Source organism: Procambarus clarkii, chromosome 8 (genome assembly GCF_040958095.1).
Source record: "Procambarus clarkii isolate CNS0578487 chromosome 8, FALCON_Pclarkii_2.0, whole genome shotgun sequence".
Classification (NCBI taxonomy): Eukaryota; Metazoa; Arthropoda; class Malacostraca; order Decapoda; family Cambaridae; genus Procambarus; species Procambarus clarkii.
Window position 1 is genome coordinate 49,121,142 of NC_091157.1, and position 16,220 is coordinate 49,137,361.

At 48.1% G+C, this 16,220-nt stretch overlaps 1 protein-coding gene across 1 annotated transcript; it reads right to left on the reverse strand.

Annotated features, from left to right (window-relative positions):
- Positions 1-10,969: 10,969 nt before the first annotated feature.
- LOC138359219 (uncharacterized) lies at positions 10,970-16,220 on the reverse strand. Its single transcript, XM_069318214.1, has 2 exons — positions 15,897-16,220; positions 10,970-15,507 (listed from the first exon to the last, which is right to left on the reverse strand). The coding sequence occupies exon 2, from the start codon at positions 14,267-14,269 to the stop codon at positions 11,381-11,383; it is 2,889 nt and encodes a 962-aa protein (XP_069174315.1). The 5' UTR covers positions 14,270-15,507; positions 15,897-16,220; the 3' UTR covers positions 10,970-11,380.

Below are 16,220 nucleotides of genomic sequence, written 5' to 3' on the forward strand. Positions count from 1 at the left end.
CTAGCAATGACCGCGGCTGCATTATAGGCCATTGTTTTTCCTCGACATCCGATCCAATTTAATCAGGAGGGTGATGGTGTCGGGTGTCGCGACCCCAGCGTGCTGCTGCTGCTGCTGCTGCTGCTGCTGCTGCTGCTGCTGCTCTTTCACTCCTGCGTCACCACCATCACCCTCCTCCTCTGTGGTTCCCCTTCACCCTTAGGCTACGTCTCCACCACACACCTGCCCCCTTACTCCTTGTCTCCTCCACCACACACCTGCCCTTACCCCTGGCCAGGTCTCCACCACAGTAACACAAACATTTAAGACCCACGCGAGTGACGGAACAGACACTTAAAGGCACTTGGAGCAGATGATATGCCAAAGGCTTTCTATACTCGAAACATTAGTTGCTTCTTAACTGCCACCACCCTGCGTAACAAGGCAATTCCAAGTGTACTGGAACAAGGGAACAGTCTCTGATAATTACCCCAAGTTGTGGATCATCAGAGATCACAAGGGGAAAGGGTAGATACAGAAGGGAAGAGGTAGGTACAGAGCGGAAGGGGTAGATACAGAGCGGAAGGGGTAGACACAGAGCGGAAGGGGTAGACACAGAGCGGAAGGGGTAGATACAGAGCGGAAGGGGTAGATACAGAGCGGAAGGGGTAGATACAGAGCGGAAGGGGGTAGATACAGAGCGGAAGGGGTAGATACAGAGCGGAAGGGGTAAACACAGAGCGGAAGGGGTAGACACAGCGGAAGGGGTAGATACAGAGCAGAAGGGGTAGACACAGAGCGGAAGGGGTAGATACAGAGCGGAAGGGGTAGATACAGAGCGGAAGGGGTAGACACAGAGCGGAAGGGGTAGACACAGAGCGGAAGGGGTAGATACAGAGCGGAAGGGGTAGATACAGAGCGGAAGGGGTAGATACAGAGCGGAAGGGGGTAGATACAAACGGGGGAAGAGGGTAGAACCCTTCCAGCTCAAGGTCGCCTGCAGCTCCAGCCCCGAGAGAGTAAATCACTGGGCCATAGATTGGAGCCTTGAAGACACGGGTCAAAGAGCGTGCTGTCAAGTGGTGCCGGTTACGCCAGTGATTAGCGAGGACTGATAGAGTGTCGGCGAGTGCAAATGGATCCCGGGAGAGGTCAGCAGCAGGGGTCAGCAGCAGGGGTCAGAGGCAGTTAAGCGAGTGCCAGGGAGGTCTGAGGGTGCAAAATGACACCTCCGCTCCCGTATGAAGACAGGGGGGGGGGACATACCTGCTGTTTCAGGTATATTGTATGCTTTGAGATGTTCACAGGTGTGTTAATAGAGAAGCAGGAGCAGGTGTGTACTTAAAGCATACCTTGAGGTTACCTTGAGATGATTTCGGGGCTTAGCGTCCCCGTGGCCCGGTCGTCTACCAGGCCTCCTGGTTGCTGGACTGGTCAACCAGGCTGTTGGACGCGGCTGCTCCCAGCCTTGACGTAGGAGTCACAGCCTGGTTGATCAGCATCATAATGACACAGTGTCATAAATGGGTCATTATAATGTCAAAAGACTTAAATATCACTGATATTTTTAAGTCTTTCAATGAAATTCACATCAGCGATACTCTATGACAGACTATTTGTTTGTTCTGTCTGGTTGCTGGGGTATTACCTGACTCACTATGTCTTACTCATGAGTCTCAGGCGAGGGATATGAGTGATCCTGACTCATGTGTTACTCATGCCAGCCTCAGGCGGTGGATATGAGTGATCCAGACTCATGTATTACTCATTCTCAGGCGGTGGATAAGTGATCCTGACTCATGTGTTACTCATGCCAGCCTCAGGCGGTGGATATGAGTGATCCAGACTCATGTATTACTCATTCTCAGGCGGTGGATAAGTGATCCTGACTCATGTGTTATTCATGCCAGCCTCAGACGGTGGATATGAGTGATCCAGACTCATGTATTACTCATTCTCAGGCGGTGGATAAGTGATCCTGACTCATGTGTTACTCATGCCAGCCTCAGACGGTGGATATGAGTGATCCGGACTGGTAAGTCCTCAGCAAACTAAAACCTTCTCAACATCAGGGCCTTTTACGACCAGTGGAACCATTTTCAATACCGCCCTTGGCACTGGCATACCTCAGAGCACGATGAACCATCTCTCACAAGGCTGGCTATTCATACCATCCGGGGTATTAAAGCCAGCCAGCTACACACACTCTGGGATAACACCCAGTTGAGACACAGGTCCCAGTAAGGTCAACAAGGACTCCTTTCATTGCTAGCCAGAATAGACTGCAAGATAAGCTCCTCTTGCTTTTATAATTACGCCGAATAGATGTATTTCGGCTATTACAAAAATTTGCTGTATTGTGTAGAGGGGGTTAAGAATGCAGCCTTTTTTTTTCGTGGGGTGTACAGCTTCCTGAGCCTATTGAGCTCTTGATATATTGAAATATTTCTAATGTATCTCTGGCTCAAATATCTGCATAGTTTTCCAGCCCGGCCTATTCAACAAAGGGTAAATGTTCGTTAATCTAGCCAAGTGCTCTTTTTTTTTGTGAATGAAAAGCATTTTATTTACGACTCGCCAACACAAGCTTTTGCACGTCCAAGCAGCGCCCGACCCCTCCAAAAGCCGCATTTAGAAATTCGAGCGCAGTATTCAAAATCAGTTTTTCCTTAAATGTAAATTAGAGTTTTGTGCCTAGATAGGGCTAGATTAGGATAGGCGTTTAGGGTGTGTTGTTAATTAAGGGTATTTGCAGTTCATGGGTGAAGCATGTAAAAAGTCCAGCGGACTTGAGTGTCTACCGGACTTGAGTGTCCATCGGACTTGAGTGGCTACTGGACTTGAGTAGCCACGCAGTGTCCAGCGTGTTTCATTCATAAACAAGGCGATTGACGGGTGAATTAACACGCATTCAATAATAGTTTAGAGCATCACGTGTCTCTACTCCAATGAGGCTTTTATATCTCTTCACCCAGTTTGTCTTCTCATGGATGAAGTCTCCAATGATTAATAGTTGGGATCCATCTGTACAGATGACAGTGGCTTACCATTTACATTAACTGTCATGTTGTTTCTGTCATATTCCTGTCATATAGAGGAGGGGTTGTATACCACTACTGTCTTCCGTCCTCCCAGTGGCACGAATCCCTGGTGTCTCACAGTCCTTCACAGCTTGGGATAGTCATCTTGTTTGTGTGTGTAAGCACATGTGTACAGGAATATGTGCATTTGTGTATACAAGTGTTGATGTATGAGGTGTTTTTTGCGTGTGTGTTTTTTTGCGTGTTTACATGTGTGCGTCTGAGTGAAGGAGTTTTGTAGGTAATCCACACCATTCTTATTCAGAGTAAAACTGACATTTATCCTTCATTGTCACGTCTACTGTACTCATTTCTCAAATGATTTTTCACTTTATGTACTTATGATAAGTATACTAACTTTGCTCATATTGATAATCATGTCTTTACCATCTTTTGGATTATAATGATTTGTTCCCTGTTATTTTTTTTTAAACCGTGGACGTAAAAAAATCTCTGTTTTTACTGATCAACTTAAACTTTTTAGCTTGGTATTATATAGTATTATATAAATATATAGTATTTTGTTCTATTTTCACCCATGATAATTGTATGTCTGGAACATGTTCCCCCCTTTGGCTTTACTTTATTGGACATTAAATCCAGGCCACCATACTAAATTACTAACAGGTATACTATATAGTTCTGAAGATAAATCAACAGTATACCATGTATACTGTATACCCTGTATACTGTATACCCAGAAGCAGGACACATCTCTCGGTGTTTATATAACTTTTCGCGTGTAAACATCTCAAACCATATTTATATAATGTCTATTTATCAGTTTAAAATGGACACATGTGCTTATATAAACGCTCAAAACGTTTATATAACAGTTCTTAAATATTTATGATGAGAAGATAACTTTTGTTACATTCCATTATGCCCAACCACTTGGACTGGACGGTAGAGCGACGGTCTCGCTTCATGCAGGTCGGCGCTCAATCCCCGACCGTCCACCAAGTGGTTGGGCACCATTCCTGCCCCACCCCACCCCCCGGTCCCATCCTAAATCCTTATCCTGACCCCTTCCCAGTACTATATAGTCGTAATGGCTTGGCGCGTTCCCCTGATAATTCAATTCAATTTACCTGGGCTGTAGGTGACTCGAACCACGAACCCCATGTGTGTGAGACCGAATTTTTTACCGACGAGGCAACATGATTAACTTTTGTTACTTTTCTAAACTCTGTTATTTTCCGTTACCGTCTTAAGGTAAGACGGTAAGGTACCTTATATTGAGATCTTGAGATGTTTTCGGGGCTTACCGTCCCCGCGGCCCGGTCCATTACATTAAAGTTATGCGGTATCTCATCTTAAGGTACCTTAATTAAACAATTGTGGTGGAATTGTGTAAAATCCTGGTTTGTGTCTCGGAGAGGCTGCAGGATCCAAGTAAATTCAGTAGAATTTCTGGTTGCAATTCTTATACCCTGTCGTAGCTCAGTCGATTAAGGCGGCGTCTGGGATGCTCTCGGACGTAGGTTCGAATCCTCGTCACGGCCCTTGTGGATTTGTTCGTACCTAAATTAAGGTAATGTACCGTCTTAAGGGAAGAAATGCTCTCCTTATAGTGTCCCCTTGACCCTGGCGCTCCTCAAGATGGTCGCCTAGAGTGCGCAGATGCGAAGAATATATTTATTTATTTTTAAGCGTTCACGCGGTACCTCCAGAGGAGGCGGGAGGTACCCTCTTGACCTCTTGACCTTCGGAGTTAGTAAAGGTTCGTGGAGGAGACTCATCAACTTTCATTTATATAATCATTTATGTCTTGAAACGTTGATGATTATTTCCCGACGGCGCCGACTGACCAATGATATCTCGAACAACGATTAGGAGAGAGAGAGAGAGAGAGAGAGAGAGAGAGAGAGAGAGAGAGAGAGAGAGAGAGAGAGAGAGAGAGAGAGAGAGAGAGAGAGAGAGAGAGAGAGAGAGAGTCCATTTTGAGGAAAATGCTGGACTTGGCGCTCCGTACACCCACACACACACACACAGTAATTATTATTTAGTCAATGACATTCATAGCGAGCAGACTGCTTGTAGTGAAGGAGATGAGTGTCGCATCACGGTAATCTCCAGGAACATAGACAGAAGAACCGTGTGAATATTGGATGCTGCCAGAGACGCTTCCAGGACCCAAACTCTTGTTGCATCTTAAGAGGGCACAAGGTGTCTACTCCTGTTCCTATCTATGGGGAGATAACATAAGCCCCAGTAGGATCTATTGGCACCAAAGGAAGATAGTGATCAGCAGTCAGCTGCTGTTTATAGCCTCGTGGCTGAAGGCAGTCCCAGTGTCTTTCAAGACGAAGGCAGTCCCAGTGTCTTTCAAGACGAAGGCAGTCCCAGTGTCTTTCAAGACGAAGACAGTCACAGTGTCTTTCAAGACGAAGACAGTCACAGTCCGTTATCCTGCTAAATGAAGGGTTGCTGAACAACCCAGCGGGTTTTCTTCCTATTGGGGAGTGTTGTACATGCTGCTATGGCGGTGTGTCCACTCACAAGACGAGTGGCGCTGCCCAATACTGTCACTATGGCGGTGTGTCCACTCACAGGATGAGTGGCGCTGCCCAATACTGTCACTATGGCGGTGTGTCCACTCACAGGATGAGTGGCGCTGCCCAATACTGTCACTATGGCGGTGTGTCCACTCACAAGACGAGTGGCGCTGCCCAATACTGTCACTATGGCGGTGTGTCCATTCACAAGACGAGTGGCGCTGCCCAATAAACTCGCCCCTCGGGGCAAAATTTAAGGAGTGCAGTGCCCCGTTCCTCGACTTCTGGGACTCCCGTGAACTCACTGCTGCCAAAGCACCGCAGACACCTTGCTAAAGCTATCCAGTCCTGATGTGCAGACAACGCACCTCGCTGTTGTGACCGGCGCTGCGTGTATGGTTACGTTCCTATTACTGCAACCGCTCAGGTGATGCTTGACAGGTTCCCACGGGTCTCCAGAGGAAGATCTTCTCCCTCTTGTTTTCGCCAAGATGAAGAAGAAACAAAAAAATGATGAAAAATATACAAAAAAATATATGCAACTCTTTAGTTCATCTGTGAGAACACACAAGCCTCCTTGTTCATCTTGCAGAACACATTAGCCTCCTTGTTCATCTGAGAACACCCAGCATCTTTGCTTATCTCACAGATCACATCAGTATCACTGTTCATTTGAGAACACAACAGTATTCTCGTTCATCTCCAAGAACACACCAGAATCCTCGTTTATCTCTCAGAATCCACATACATTCTTGTTCATCTAAGAACACCCCCCAGCAGCCTTGTTCATCTCCCAGAGCACACCAGCATCATTCTTCACCTGAGAACACTCCAGAGTCCTCTTCATCTCCCAGAATGCATCTTCGCTCTTCACCAAGAACACATCACCTTCTTGACACCTGTCAGACGGTCCTCCACCCTCCTCCGACTTCTTAAATCAATGATACATATTCTTAATCACCAAAATAGTAACTCTTAGCCTCTAACCTAACTCTAAAGACTCTTAACCTTTATGTAACTCTTTACATAAAGTTATAACTAGGTGCAGTGCTCCATACGAATGACCAGCTGGAAAAAAAATCACTAAAACTATTACAAATTAACCAGCTGTTGTGAAAATGTACAATCTGATGTCCTCAAGTTCATTATTAACGTCAGTTAACTTGTAATATTTTTCAAGGTCACTGCTGTAGGTCAAGCCGGCACTAGTCCTGACCATTCAACCCTATCCCTGACAATCCAGTCCTATCCCTGGCACTCCAATCCTATCCCTGACCATCCAGCCCTATCCCTGACAATCTAGCCCTATCCCTGACAATCCAGACCTATCCCTGACCATCCAGCCCTATCCCTGACCATCCAGGTCTATCCCTGACCATTCAACCCTATCCCTGACCATCCAGCCCTATCCCTGACCATCCAGCTCTATCCCTGACCATCCAGCCCTATCCCCTGACCATCCAGGCCTATCCCTGACACACCACCATTATCCAGGACGCTCTAGCACTATTCCCGACCTTCCACCACCATCCCCGATCCTTTAGCACCATCCGTACCACCGACACTATTCCTAACCACATTAAAATCCGACACTCTGTTATGCCAGGATTGAGGGACAGGGGAGTTAAGTCTCAGGGTACAAGGGCTGGACATTATAAGGTCTCAGGGTATGAGGGGACGGGCATTAAGGTCTCAGGGGTATGAGGGACGGGCATTAAGGTCTCAGGGGTATGAGGTGACGGGCATTAAGGTCTCAGGGGTATGAGGGGACGGGCATTAAGGTCTCAGGGGTATGAGGGGACGGGCATTAAGGTCTCAGGGGTATGAGGGGACGCACATTAAGGTCTCAGGGGTATGAGGGGACGGGCATTAAGGTCTCAGGGGTATGAGGGGACAGGCATTAAGGTCTCAGGGGTATGAGGGAACGCGCATTAAGGTCTCAGGGGTATGAGGGGACGGGCATTAAGGTCTCAGGGGTATGAGGGGACGCACATTAAGGTCTCAGGGTATGAGGGGACGCACATTAAGGTCTCAGGGGTATGAGGGGACGGGCATTAAGGTCTCAGGGTATGAGGGGACGGGCATTAAGGTCTCAGGGGTATGAGGGGACGGGCATTAAGGTCTCAGGGGTATGAGGGGACGGGCATTAAGGTCTCAGGGGTATGAGGGGACGGGCATTAAGGTCTCAGGGTATGAGGGGACGCACATTAAGGTCTCAGGGGTATGAGGGAACGCGCATTAAGGTCTCAGGGGTATGAGGGGACGGGCATTAAGGTCTCAGGGTATGAGGGGACGCACATTAAGGTCTCAGGGGTATGAGGGGACGGGCATTAAGGTCTCAGGGGTATGAGGGAACGCGCATTAAGGTCTCAGGGTATGAGGGAACGGGCATTAAGGTCTCAGGGGTATGAGGGAACGCGCATTAAGGTCTCAGGGTATGAGGGAACGCGCATTAAGGTCTCAGGGTATGAGGGAACGCGCATTAAGGTCTCAGGGTATGAGGGAACGGGCATTAAGGTCTCAGGGAATGAGGGCATGTGTCTCTCCAAGTACTGGCTGTCTGCATCAACAAACAAGGGAGCCCTAGTACCCTCCCCCATCTCCCACTGCATCAGTAAGCTTATACCCTCCTAAATCAATAGCCACTACACGGTGGGAAAGAGGAAGGGGTATGGGGGAGGGAGGGGTGATGATGCCCCATGCCCTGTGCCGTGCAGGTGATTCGAATCCCTATGCCCATCCCCCATTCGGAATGGGTGAAAGGCTTCACCCATTTCCCCTGGGTGAAAACTTTTCTGAAGGTGTATCTCTGATTTCCTTTTAATGATGTAGGCTGCAGAATATCAACAATTTGGAACACGGGCTACTGTCTATGGAACACAGGGCTACTGTGTATGGAACACAGGGCTACTGTCTATGGAACACAGGGCTACTGTGTATGGAACACAGGGCTACTGTCTATGGAACACAGGGCTACTGTGTATGGAACACAGGGCTACTGTGTATGGAACACAGGGCTACTGTGTATGGAACACAGGGCTACTGTGTATGGAACACAGGGCTACTGTCTTTGGAACACAGGGCTACTGTGTATGGAACACAGGGCTACTGTGTATGGAACACAGGGCTACTGTCTATGGAACACAGGGCTACTGTGTATGGAACACAGGGCTACTGTGTATGGAACACAGGGCTACTGTGTATGGAACACAGGGCTACTGTGTATGGAACACAGGGCTACTGTCTATGGAACACAAGGCTACTGTCTATGGAACACAGGGCTACTGTCTATGGAACACAGGGCTACTGTCTATGGAACACAGGCTACTGTCTATGGAACACAGGCTATTGTCTATGGAACACAGACTACTGTGTATGGAACACAGGCTACTGTCTATGGAACACAGGCTACTGTCTATGGAACACAGGGCTACTGTCTATGGAACACAGGGCTACTGTCTATGGAACACAGGGCTACTGTCTATGGAACACAGGCTACTGTCTATGGAACACAGGCTACTGTCTATGGAACACAGGCTACTGTCTATGGAACACAGGCTACTGTCTATGGAACACAGGCTACTGTCTATTATTATATAGACTGTGGGTTGGTTGGTGTAGTCGTCGTTGATCCTCCTCTACGGACAACCCAACCCACAACTCGGTAGAGTGCTTATACTAGGAGATCACCCTTGGCGCTTCTGGCTCTTGGAGAGGGGCTCAACGTCACACGTTCAGGGGATGCGGCTCCAACACTTAGCCTCGTCGTCACGTGCACACACCCACTCGAGCCGCTGTGACTCCCCACTCTCTCCTTATGAGATATGATCTCCTCAATCCCCCTATGACTTACTAGTATTACCTCCTACCCTGTCCACAGCAGTGGTTCATGGTTCTTTCTCTCTCTCTCTCTCCTTCTTTACTACCTCCTGGGAAGCCTCACTAGGACAAGGGCAAACACCAGCGAATTGTGACACATTTACTGAAGAAAGCACATACACGATACATACACACATATAATAATAATGAATCCTATACTCTATAATATCACAATCAGGTTGCACTCCAATACCATCAGAACTCTATTATCAGCTTATCAAGTGGTATCCTACCTCCTGGTTCACCACCTGATACTATTAACTTCCTCAAGTTGGTCAAGCCTACACACTGTTACACCATCAGCAAGATAACATATATATATAGAAAACCAGCATTTGAATGCAATAACATATACCAGTATAAATGTTCATTGATACTTCAGTATAAAAAAAACTCCTTGACGCAAGAATGCCAACAGTCACTCACCTCTCACTGCGTCTTGCACGCTAATGACAACCAAACACTATCAACTCCCTACTAGTAATCCACCAGAACTTCCCCTTCCACCTCTGGAAGTTCACAACCCTAATATCCTTAGGTTCTGCCGGGCTTCACTACCAGGATCCTCTGCAGCTCCTCCAGGCTGCTATCATGAAGTTTCCCTGTGCAACTACGGTGCTTCACCCTTCTGTTAGGTTCTTCCACAGCTCTCTTGGCTGCTACACCACCTCTACAGAAGCGCGTGACACTCCTCTTCACTGCTGCTTCTCCTCACAGCTCGAGGTCCTCTGCTCCACTACCTTGGAGTCTCATCAGCTACATCATCTGCTGGCTTCGAAGTTCTCAGCAACTTCTTCCCCAAAGACAAACCTGCAACCCATCGACGTTCCAATAAAACGTTCCCCTTTAACACATAAACAAAAATAACCACACAATATGCTTGCCTCAAACCTCTATCTGTCCTCTACATACAGTGAGAGTGGACTCCCCCGTTTTGGGCGGGTCCATACTCCACCTCGCCTGGTGGCGGTCCTCACTCGCTGGGAGGGTCTTCCTCCATCCGGAGCCAGGCTCCCTCAGTCGTCCACCAGCGCTCAGAGAGGACGGACGTCGCTCCGTGTTCCTCCCTCTTCACTCTCCTATTTCAGGCCTTCTGCCTTATTAAAACATGTCTAACTTATAAATAAACATCGCTACTGTCGCTGGGCACACGACCAACTACAATGCAATCACTATGAACTGGCGTATATCGTGCTTACCACAGATTAACTGGTCGAGGGCGCTTCTTCCTCTGACGACGTCTGGTCAGGGCGCTCCACACAGCCCACAATAATGCCTCCGGGCGGCTTAATATTCACTAATTATCGTCCACGACTTGAGACCACACGTCCCCAGCTCGATTCCACAGCTGGCACGTCTGCACACTTCTCTTCTCTTAGAGATATATCACTAGGGGTTCCCTTCTGACGGGAGCTCAACGAAGCGCGGCTTCCCCCTGCGATGTCTGGCACTCAAGTGAGGTCAAGGTCCTCCAGAAGCGAGCCTCAAGCCTCCAGCAAAATGTCCACATCTCCTAGCCAGTCATTTATCTATTTTCTTCTGCATTGCCCATAATCTCAAACTGTTACACATATCCAACCAACTATTTTACATATGCGTTATCACCTCAATACTTGCTAGACCTTCTAGTTAGGTCAGGCTTGCTGAATAACTCTCAAGAAGGGAGACTCGTTTCTCCTGTAGGCTGAGATCATAACACTCCCCTCCCCTTATTTTTGAGAGTTATTCTAGTGGCTAGGCTCGGGATAATACATCCGCCACCACACTGTCTCGTTCTTCACCCGATATACTCTCTTAGGAGTCTACAATTAATCCGTTGCACCTTGCAACATCTGGCTCACAACTCGCCAGAAATATGATCTTCTCACAAACGATTTGACTTCTCTGGCACCTCTTGGCTAGGCTGTCCTCCTTGGACGCCTGCACTCCATCGGTCCACTCTACTTATTGTTTCCACCCTCCGTTTCCTCGTCTTCCTCTCTTCACGTCCAGAGTCAGACATCTACTGTCTGTACCTCCTCTGTCGTCTTCATACTTCCATCTACTCCCATTATACTTTCGTCTCCTGTCATCATACTTCATTCCCTCGTCTTCACCGACGATCCTCCCTTTCGTCTCCGCATTTATCCAAGATCTCATCCTGTCTGACTTCCATCGAGTCCTCGGCTTTCTTCTATCCCTCCATGCTTGCATCATCATCCTCTTCCTACACTTTTCACTTCTATACCACTCCATTTCTTCTCCTTCGACTCTTCTTCGTTCCCTAAAAGTTTCTTCGAGCACTGCACTACATCCAACAGCACTCGACCATACATGTCGCTTTGCCTCTCCCAAAGTGCTCGTAAGCATCTCTCCACACATACTGTCTCTTCTCCTTTCATTTTCCCGGCTATTACTCTTCTTCACTATCTCTCCTCCACGTTTTCTGTGAAACATGTCGACTCCTGACATCTCAAACAACTTAACTCCACTATCCATATGCCTCTGTGCTCGTGGACCACTTGACGCTCTATTCCCGTCTTCAGTCTGTCCACATCCTTCCTCATTCCTACTCAGCACAGTTGCATTCGCCTTCCGACTCTCAATTTCAGCAGTCTGGGCTCTCTTCAGGTCAACTCCCTTCACAGTATTCTTCTTCGGCTGGGCCATCTTCACTTTTGACCTCACCGAGACTTCATTTTCCTGGGCTGGACCTTCATCAAACAGCCATGATATATCTACATCGATATCTTCCACCGGTTTAATCGACACTGTCTCACCTTCTCCAGTGTCTTCCTCGTCGGCCACCTCTGTCTTCATCACTACCGAGACAGGGTACTCAATGGCTTGGCGGTCTCCTGACGCATCTCCTCGGATGTCAGTCAGGTTCACACTCTCAGGTGTCCCACCCGTGCAGTGGCCTTCTGGGCACTCCTCTGGCACAGTCTCCGCTATGACTCTTGGCAACACCTTTGTCCCGCACAAGTCATTCCCCAGGATCACTTGGACTCCTGGAATAGGTATGTCGGGGCACACTCCCAACATCACCTCCGCCGACACATATTCCGACCTTAGCTGGACAGTACATACGGGCATGTCACTCTCAGACAATAACCCATATACTCTCATCTTACTCCTGCCAGCTAACCGTCGATCATTCCCAATCAGGCTTCTCGTAATCAAGCTCTGATTAGCTCCGGTATCTCTTAAGATACCAACTTCTACTTCAGGTTGGCTTCCTATTCTGATCCAACCTTTGCTCATGAACGGCCTATACCTCTCGTTCACTAAGTTCGCTCTCTGTGGTTTGTCTTGGAACACATTAGTATATTTACCTCGGGGGTCACACATGGCCAGGGTCACAACTCTCTTGCCCTGCCGACAATCTCGCATCACGTGACCCAATCCGTTACAATTGTAACATCTCATCTGGGAAAAATCTCTTCTATATGTACCAAAGCGGCTCTGACTCTGCCCACTCGTATTGGAGTTCCTCGGGCCAGACGTACTACTCGTACTCTGTGGAGCTTTACTGGACTCTTGATTTCCCGGATACCGATCAGTTTCTCGTTTAGCTCCTCCATCTTCACTTTCAGATGAAGTGCGCGACCTACTCTTCTGAGCTTTAGGGTACTTACTTTTATCTGCCCATTTATCAAAATTTTTCTCATCCCAGACTCTTCTGGGTCTTTCGTAATTTCTTCCTCCCCAGACTCCATTGGATCTGCCATTGCTGCGTCTCGCCTCGCTTCTCACTCTGTTCTCCCTTAAGCTCTTGTACGCTTCAGTAATCATATCCGCCCTATCTGCGGCATCTTTCACCTCCATTATCCCTGCTTCTTGGATCTTGAACTTTGTTTCGGGATGCATCATCTCCAAGAACTTCTCCATGACCATCAGTTGCTTCAGGTCAGCATAAGATCCAACTCCAGCAGCCTCAATCCACTTCTGGAATCGTCTTTCCAGATCTCTTGCTGTCTCAGCAAACGTACATGCTCCAACTTTCACCATCTCTCTGAAGCGCTTCCTATAAGCTTCTGGGGTTAACTGAAACGAGCGCAAAATGCTGCTCTTTACCGTGGCATAATCCTGGCACTCTTCCAGTGACAATTGGGTGTACGCCTCCCTGGCTGCACCGGTCAATCTTAACTGGACCAGCTGGGCCCATTCCTCCTGTGGCCACTCCTTGATGCTGGCTACTTTTTCAAAGTGCTCGAAAAAGCTCTCTGCCTCTTCGGGAACAAACAAGGGAATGTCCTTCTCCCTAACCCTAACATCTGGTGGGTGTGATACCTGGGTGGTGCTCTCTGGCAACCCATGTTCAATCCTTTGTTCAGCCAAGGTTCTATTCGCTTCTATCTGCATTTGTTTTGTTCTCTCTTTTTCTTTTTCCACCTCTAGCCTTGCTTTCTCTTTTTCTATTTCCAGTCTGGTTTTCTCTTTCTCCTTCTCGGCTTCATTTTTCATCTGGAGTTCCAATCTCATCTTTTCCAGCTGGAACTGTCTCTCCTTGTCCTCACGCTGCATCTGGAGCTCTAACTGGAATCTCTCCAAGCTCCTATTCCGGCTACTCCTACTACTGCGGCTACTCTTGCTGCTCCTACTCGATCCCTGGGATCTCACGTCATCCTGCCCATCATCCTCCTTTCTACTTTCAGCTCCTTCCTGGGCTCCTTGTTCTGCCGCTTCACTTCTGGCTCTCAACTGCCTCAGGATCTCATCCTTCATCCCAGCTACTTTAGATGCTTTCAACCTGATGCCACATTTTTCTGCTATTTGTTTCAATTGATCCCTCGTGCAACCTTCCAAGTCCTCAGGCTTGCCTGACTCCACAAACGCTTGCACCTTATCCATCTTTGTCCTGTGAGTCTTCCCAAGAGAGAATATACACCTGCGTTCACACAGTTTATCTATTTCAGCAAGGGTGTACAAATCCACTCTTGGACAGGGTGTGGGTGTGTCAGTTCACTCTCCCGGACACAGGCCCCCAATTTATTATATAGACTGTGGGTTGGTTGGTGTAGTCGTCGTTGATCCTCCTCTACGGACAACCCAACCCACAACTCGGTAGAGTGCTTATACTAGGAGATCACCCTTGGCGCTTCTGGCTCTTGGAGAGGGGCTCAACGTCACACGTTCAGGGGATGCGGCTCCAACACTTAGCCTCGTCGTCACGTGCACACACCCACTCGAGCCGCTGTGACTCCCCACTCTCTCCTTATGAGATATGATCTCCTCAATCCCCCTATGACTTACTAGTATTACCTCCTACCCTGTCCACAGCAGTGGTTCATGGTTCTTTCTCTCTCTCTCTCTCCTTCTTTACTACCTCCTGGGAAGCCTCACTAGGACAAGGGCAAACACCAGCGAATTGTGACACATTTACTGAAGAAAGCACATACACGATACATACACACATATAATAATAATGAATCCTATACTCTATAATATCACAATCAGGTTGCACTCCAATACCATCAGAACTCTATTATCAGCTTATCAAGTGGTATCCTACCTCCTGGTTCACCACCTGATACTATTAACTTCCTCAAGTTGGTCAAGCCTACACACTGTTACACCATCAGCAAGATAACATATATATATAGAAAACCAGCATTTGAATGCAATAACATATACCAGTATAAATGTTCATTGATACTTCAGTATAAAAAAAACTCCTTGACGCAAGAATGCCAACAGTCACTCACCTCTCACTGCGTCTTGCACGCTAATGACAACCAAACACTATCAACTCCCTACTAGTAATCCACCAGAACTTCCCCTTCCACCTCTGGAAGTTCACAACCCTAATATCCTTAGGTTCTGCCGGGCTTCACTACCAGGATCCTCTGCAGCTCCTCCAGGCTGCTATCATGAAGTTTCCCTGTGCAACTACGGTGCTTCACCCTTCTGTTAGGTTCTTCCACAGCTCTCTTGGCTGCTACACCACCTCTACAGAAGCGCGTGACACTCCTCTTCACTGCTGCTTCTCCTCACAGCTCGAGGTCCTCTGCTCCACTACCTTGGAGTCTCATCAGCTACATCATCTGCTGGCTTCGAAGTTCTCAGCAACTTCTTCCCCAAAGACAAACCTGCAACCCATCGACGTTCCAATAAAACGTTCCCCTTTAACACATAAACAAAAATAACCACACAATATGCTTGCCTCAAACCTCTATCTGTCCTCTACATACAGTGAGAGTGGACTCCCCCGTTTTGGGCGGGTCCATACTCCACCTCGCCTGGTGGCGGTCCTCACTCGCTGGGAGGGTCTTCCTCCATCCGGAGCCAGGCTCCCTCAGTCGTCCACCAGCGCTCAGAGAGGACGGACGTCGCTCCGTGTTCCTCCCTCTTCACTCTCCTATTTCAGGCCTTCTGCCTTATTAAAACATGTCTAACTTATAAATAAACATCGCTACTGTCGCTGGGCACACGACCAACTACAATGCAATCACTATGAACTGGCGTATATCGTGCTTACCACAGATTAACTGGTCGAGGGCGCTTCTTCCTCTGACGACGTCTGGTCAGGGCGCTCCACACAGCCCACAATAATGCCTCCGGGCGGCTTAATATTCACTAATTATCGTCCACGACTTGAGACCACACGTCCCCAGCTCGATTCCACAGCTGGCACGTCTGCACACTTCTCTTCTCTTAGAGATATATCACTAGGGGTTCCCTTCTGACGGGAGCTCAACGAAGCGCGGCTTCCCCCTGCGATGTCTGGCACTCAAGTGAGGTCAAGGTCCTCCAGAAGCGAGCCTCAAGCCTCCAGCAAAATGTCCACATCTCCTAGCCAGTC

Bases quoted from the DNA above. Each gene is read 5' to 3' on its own strand.
- LOC138359219 (XM_069318214.1), bottom strand. From the start codon at position 14,269: ATGGATAAGGTGCAAGCGTTTGTGGAGTCAGGCAAGCCTGAGGACTTG.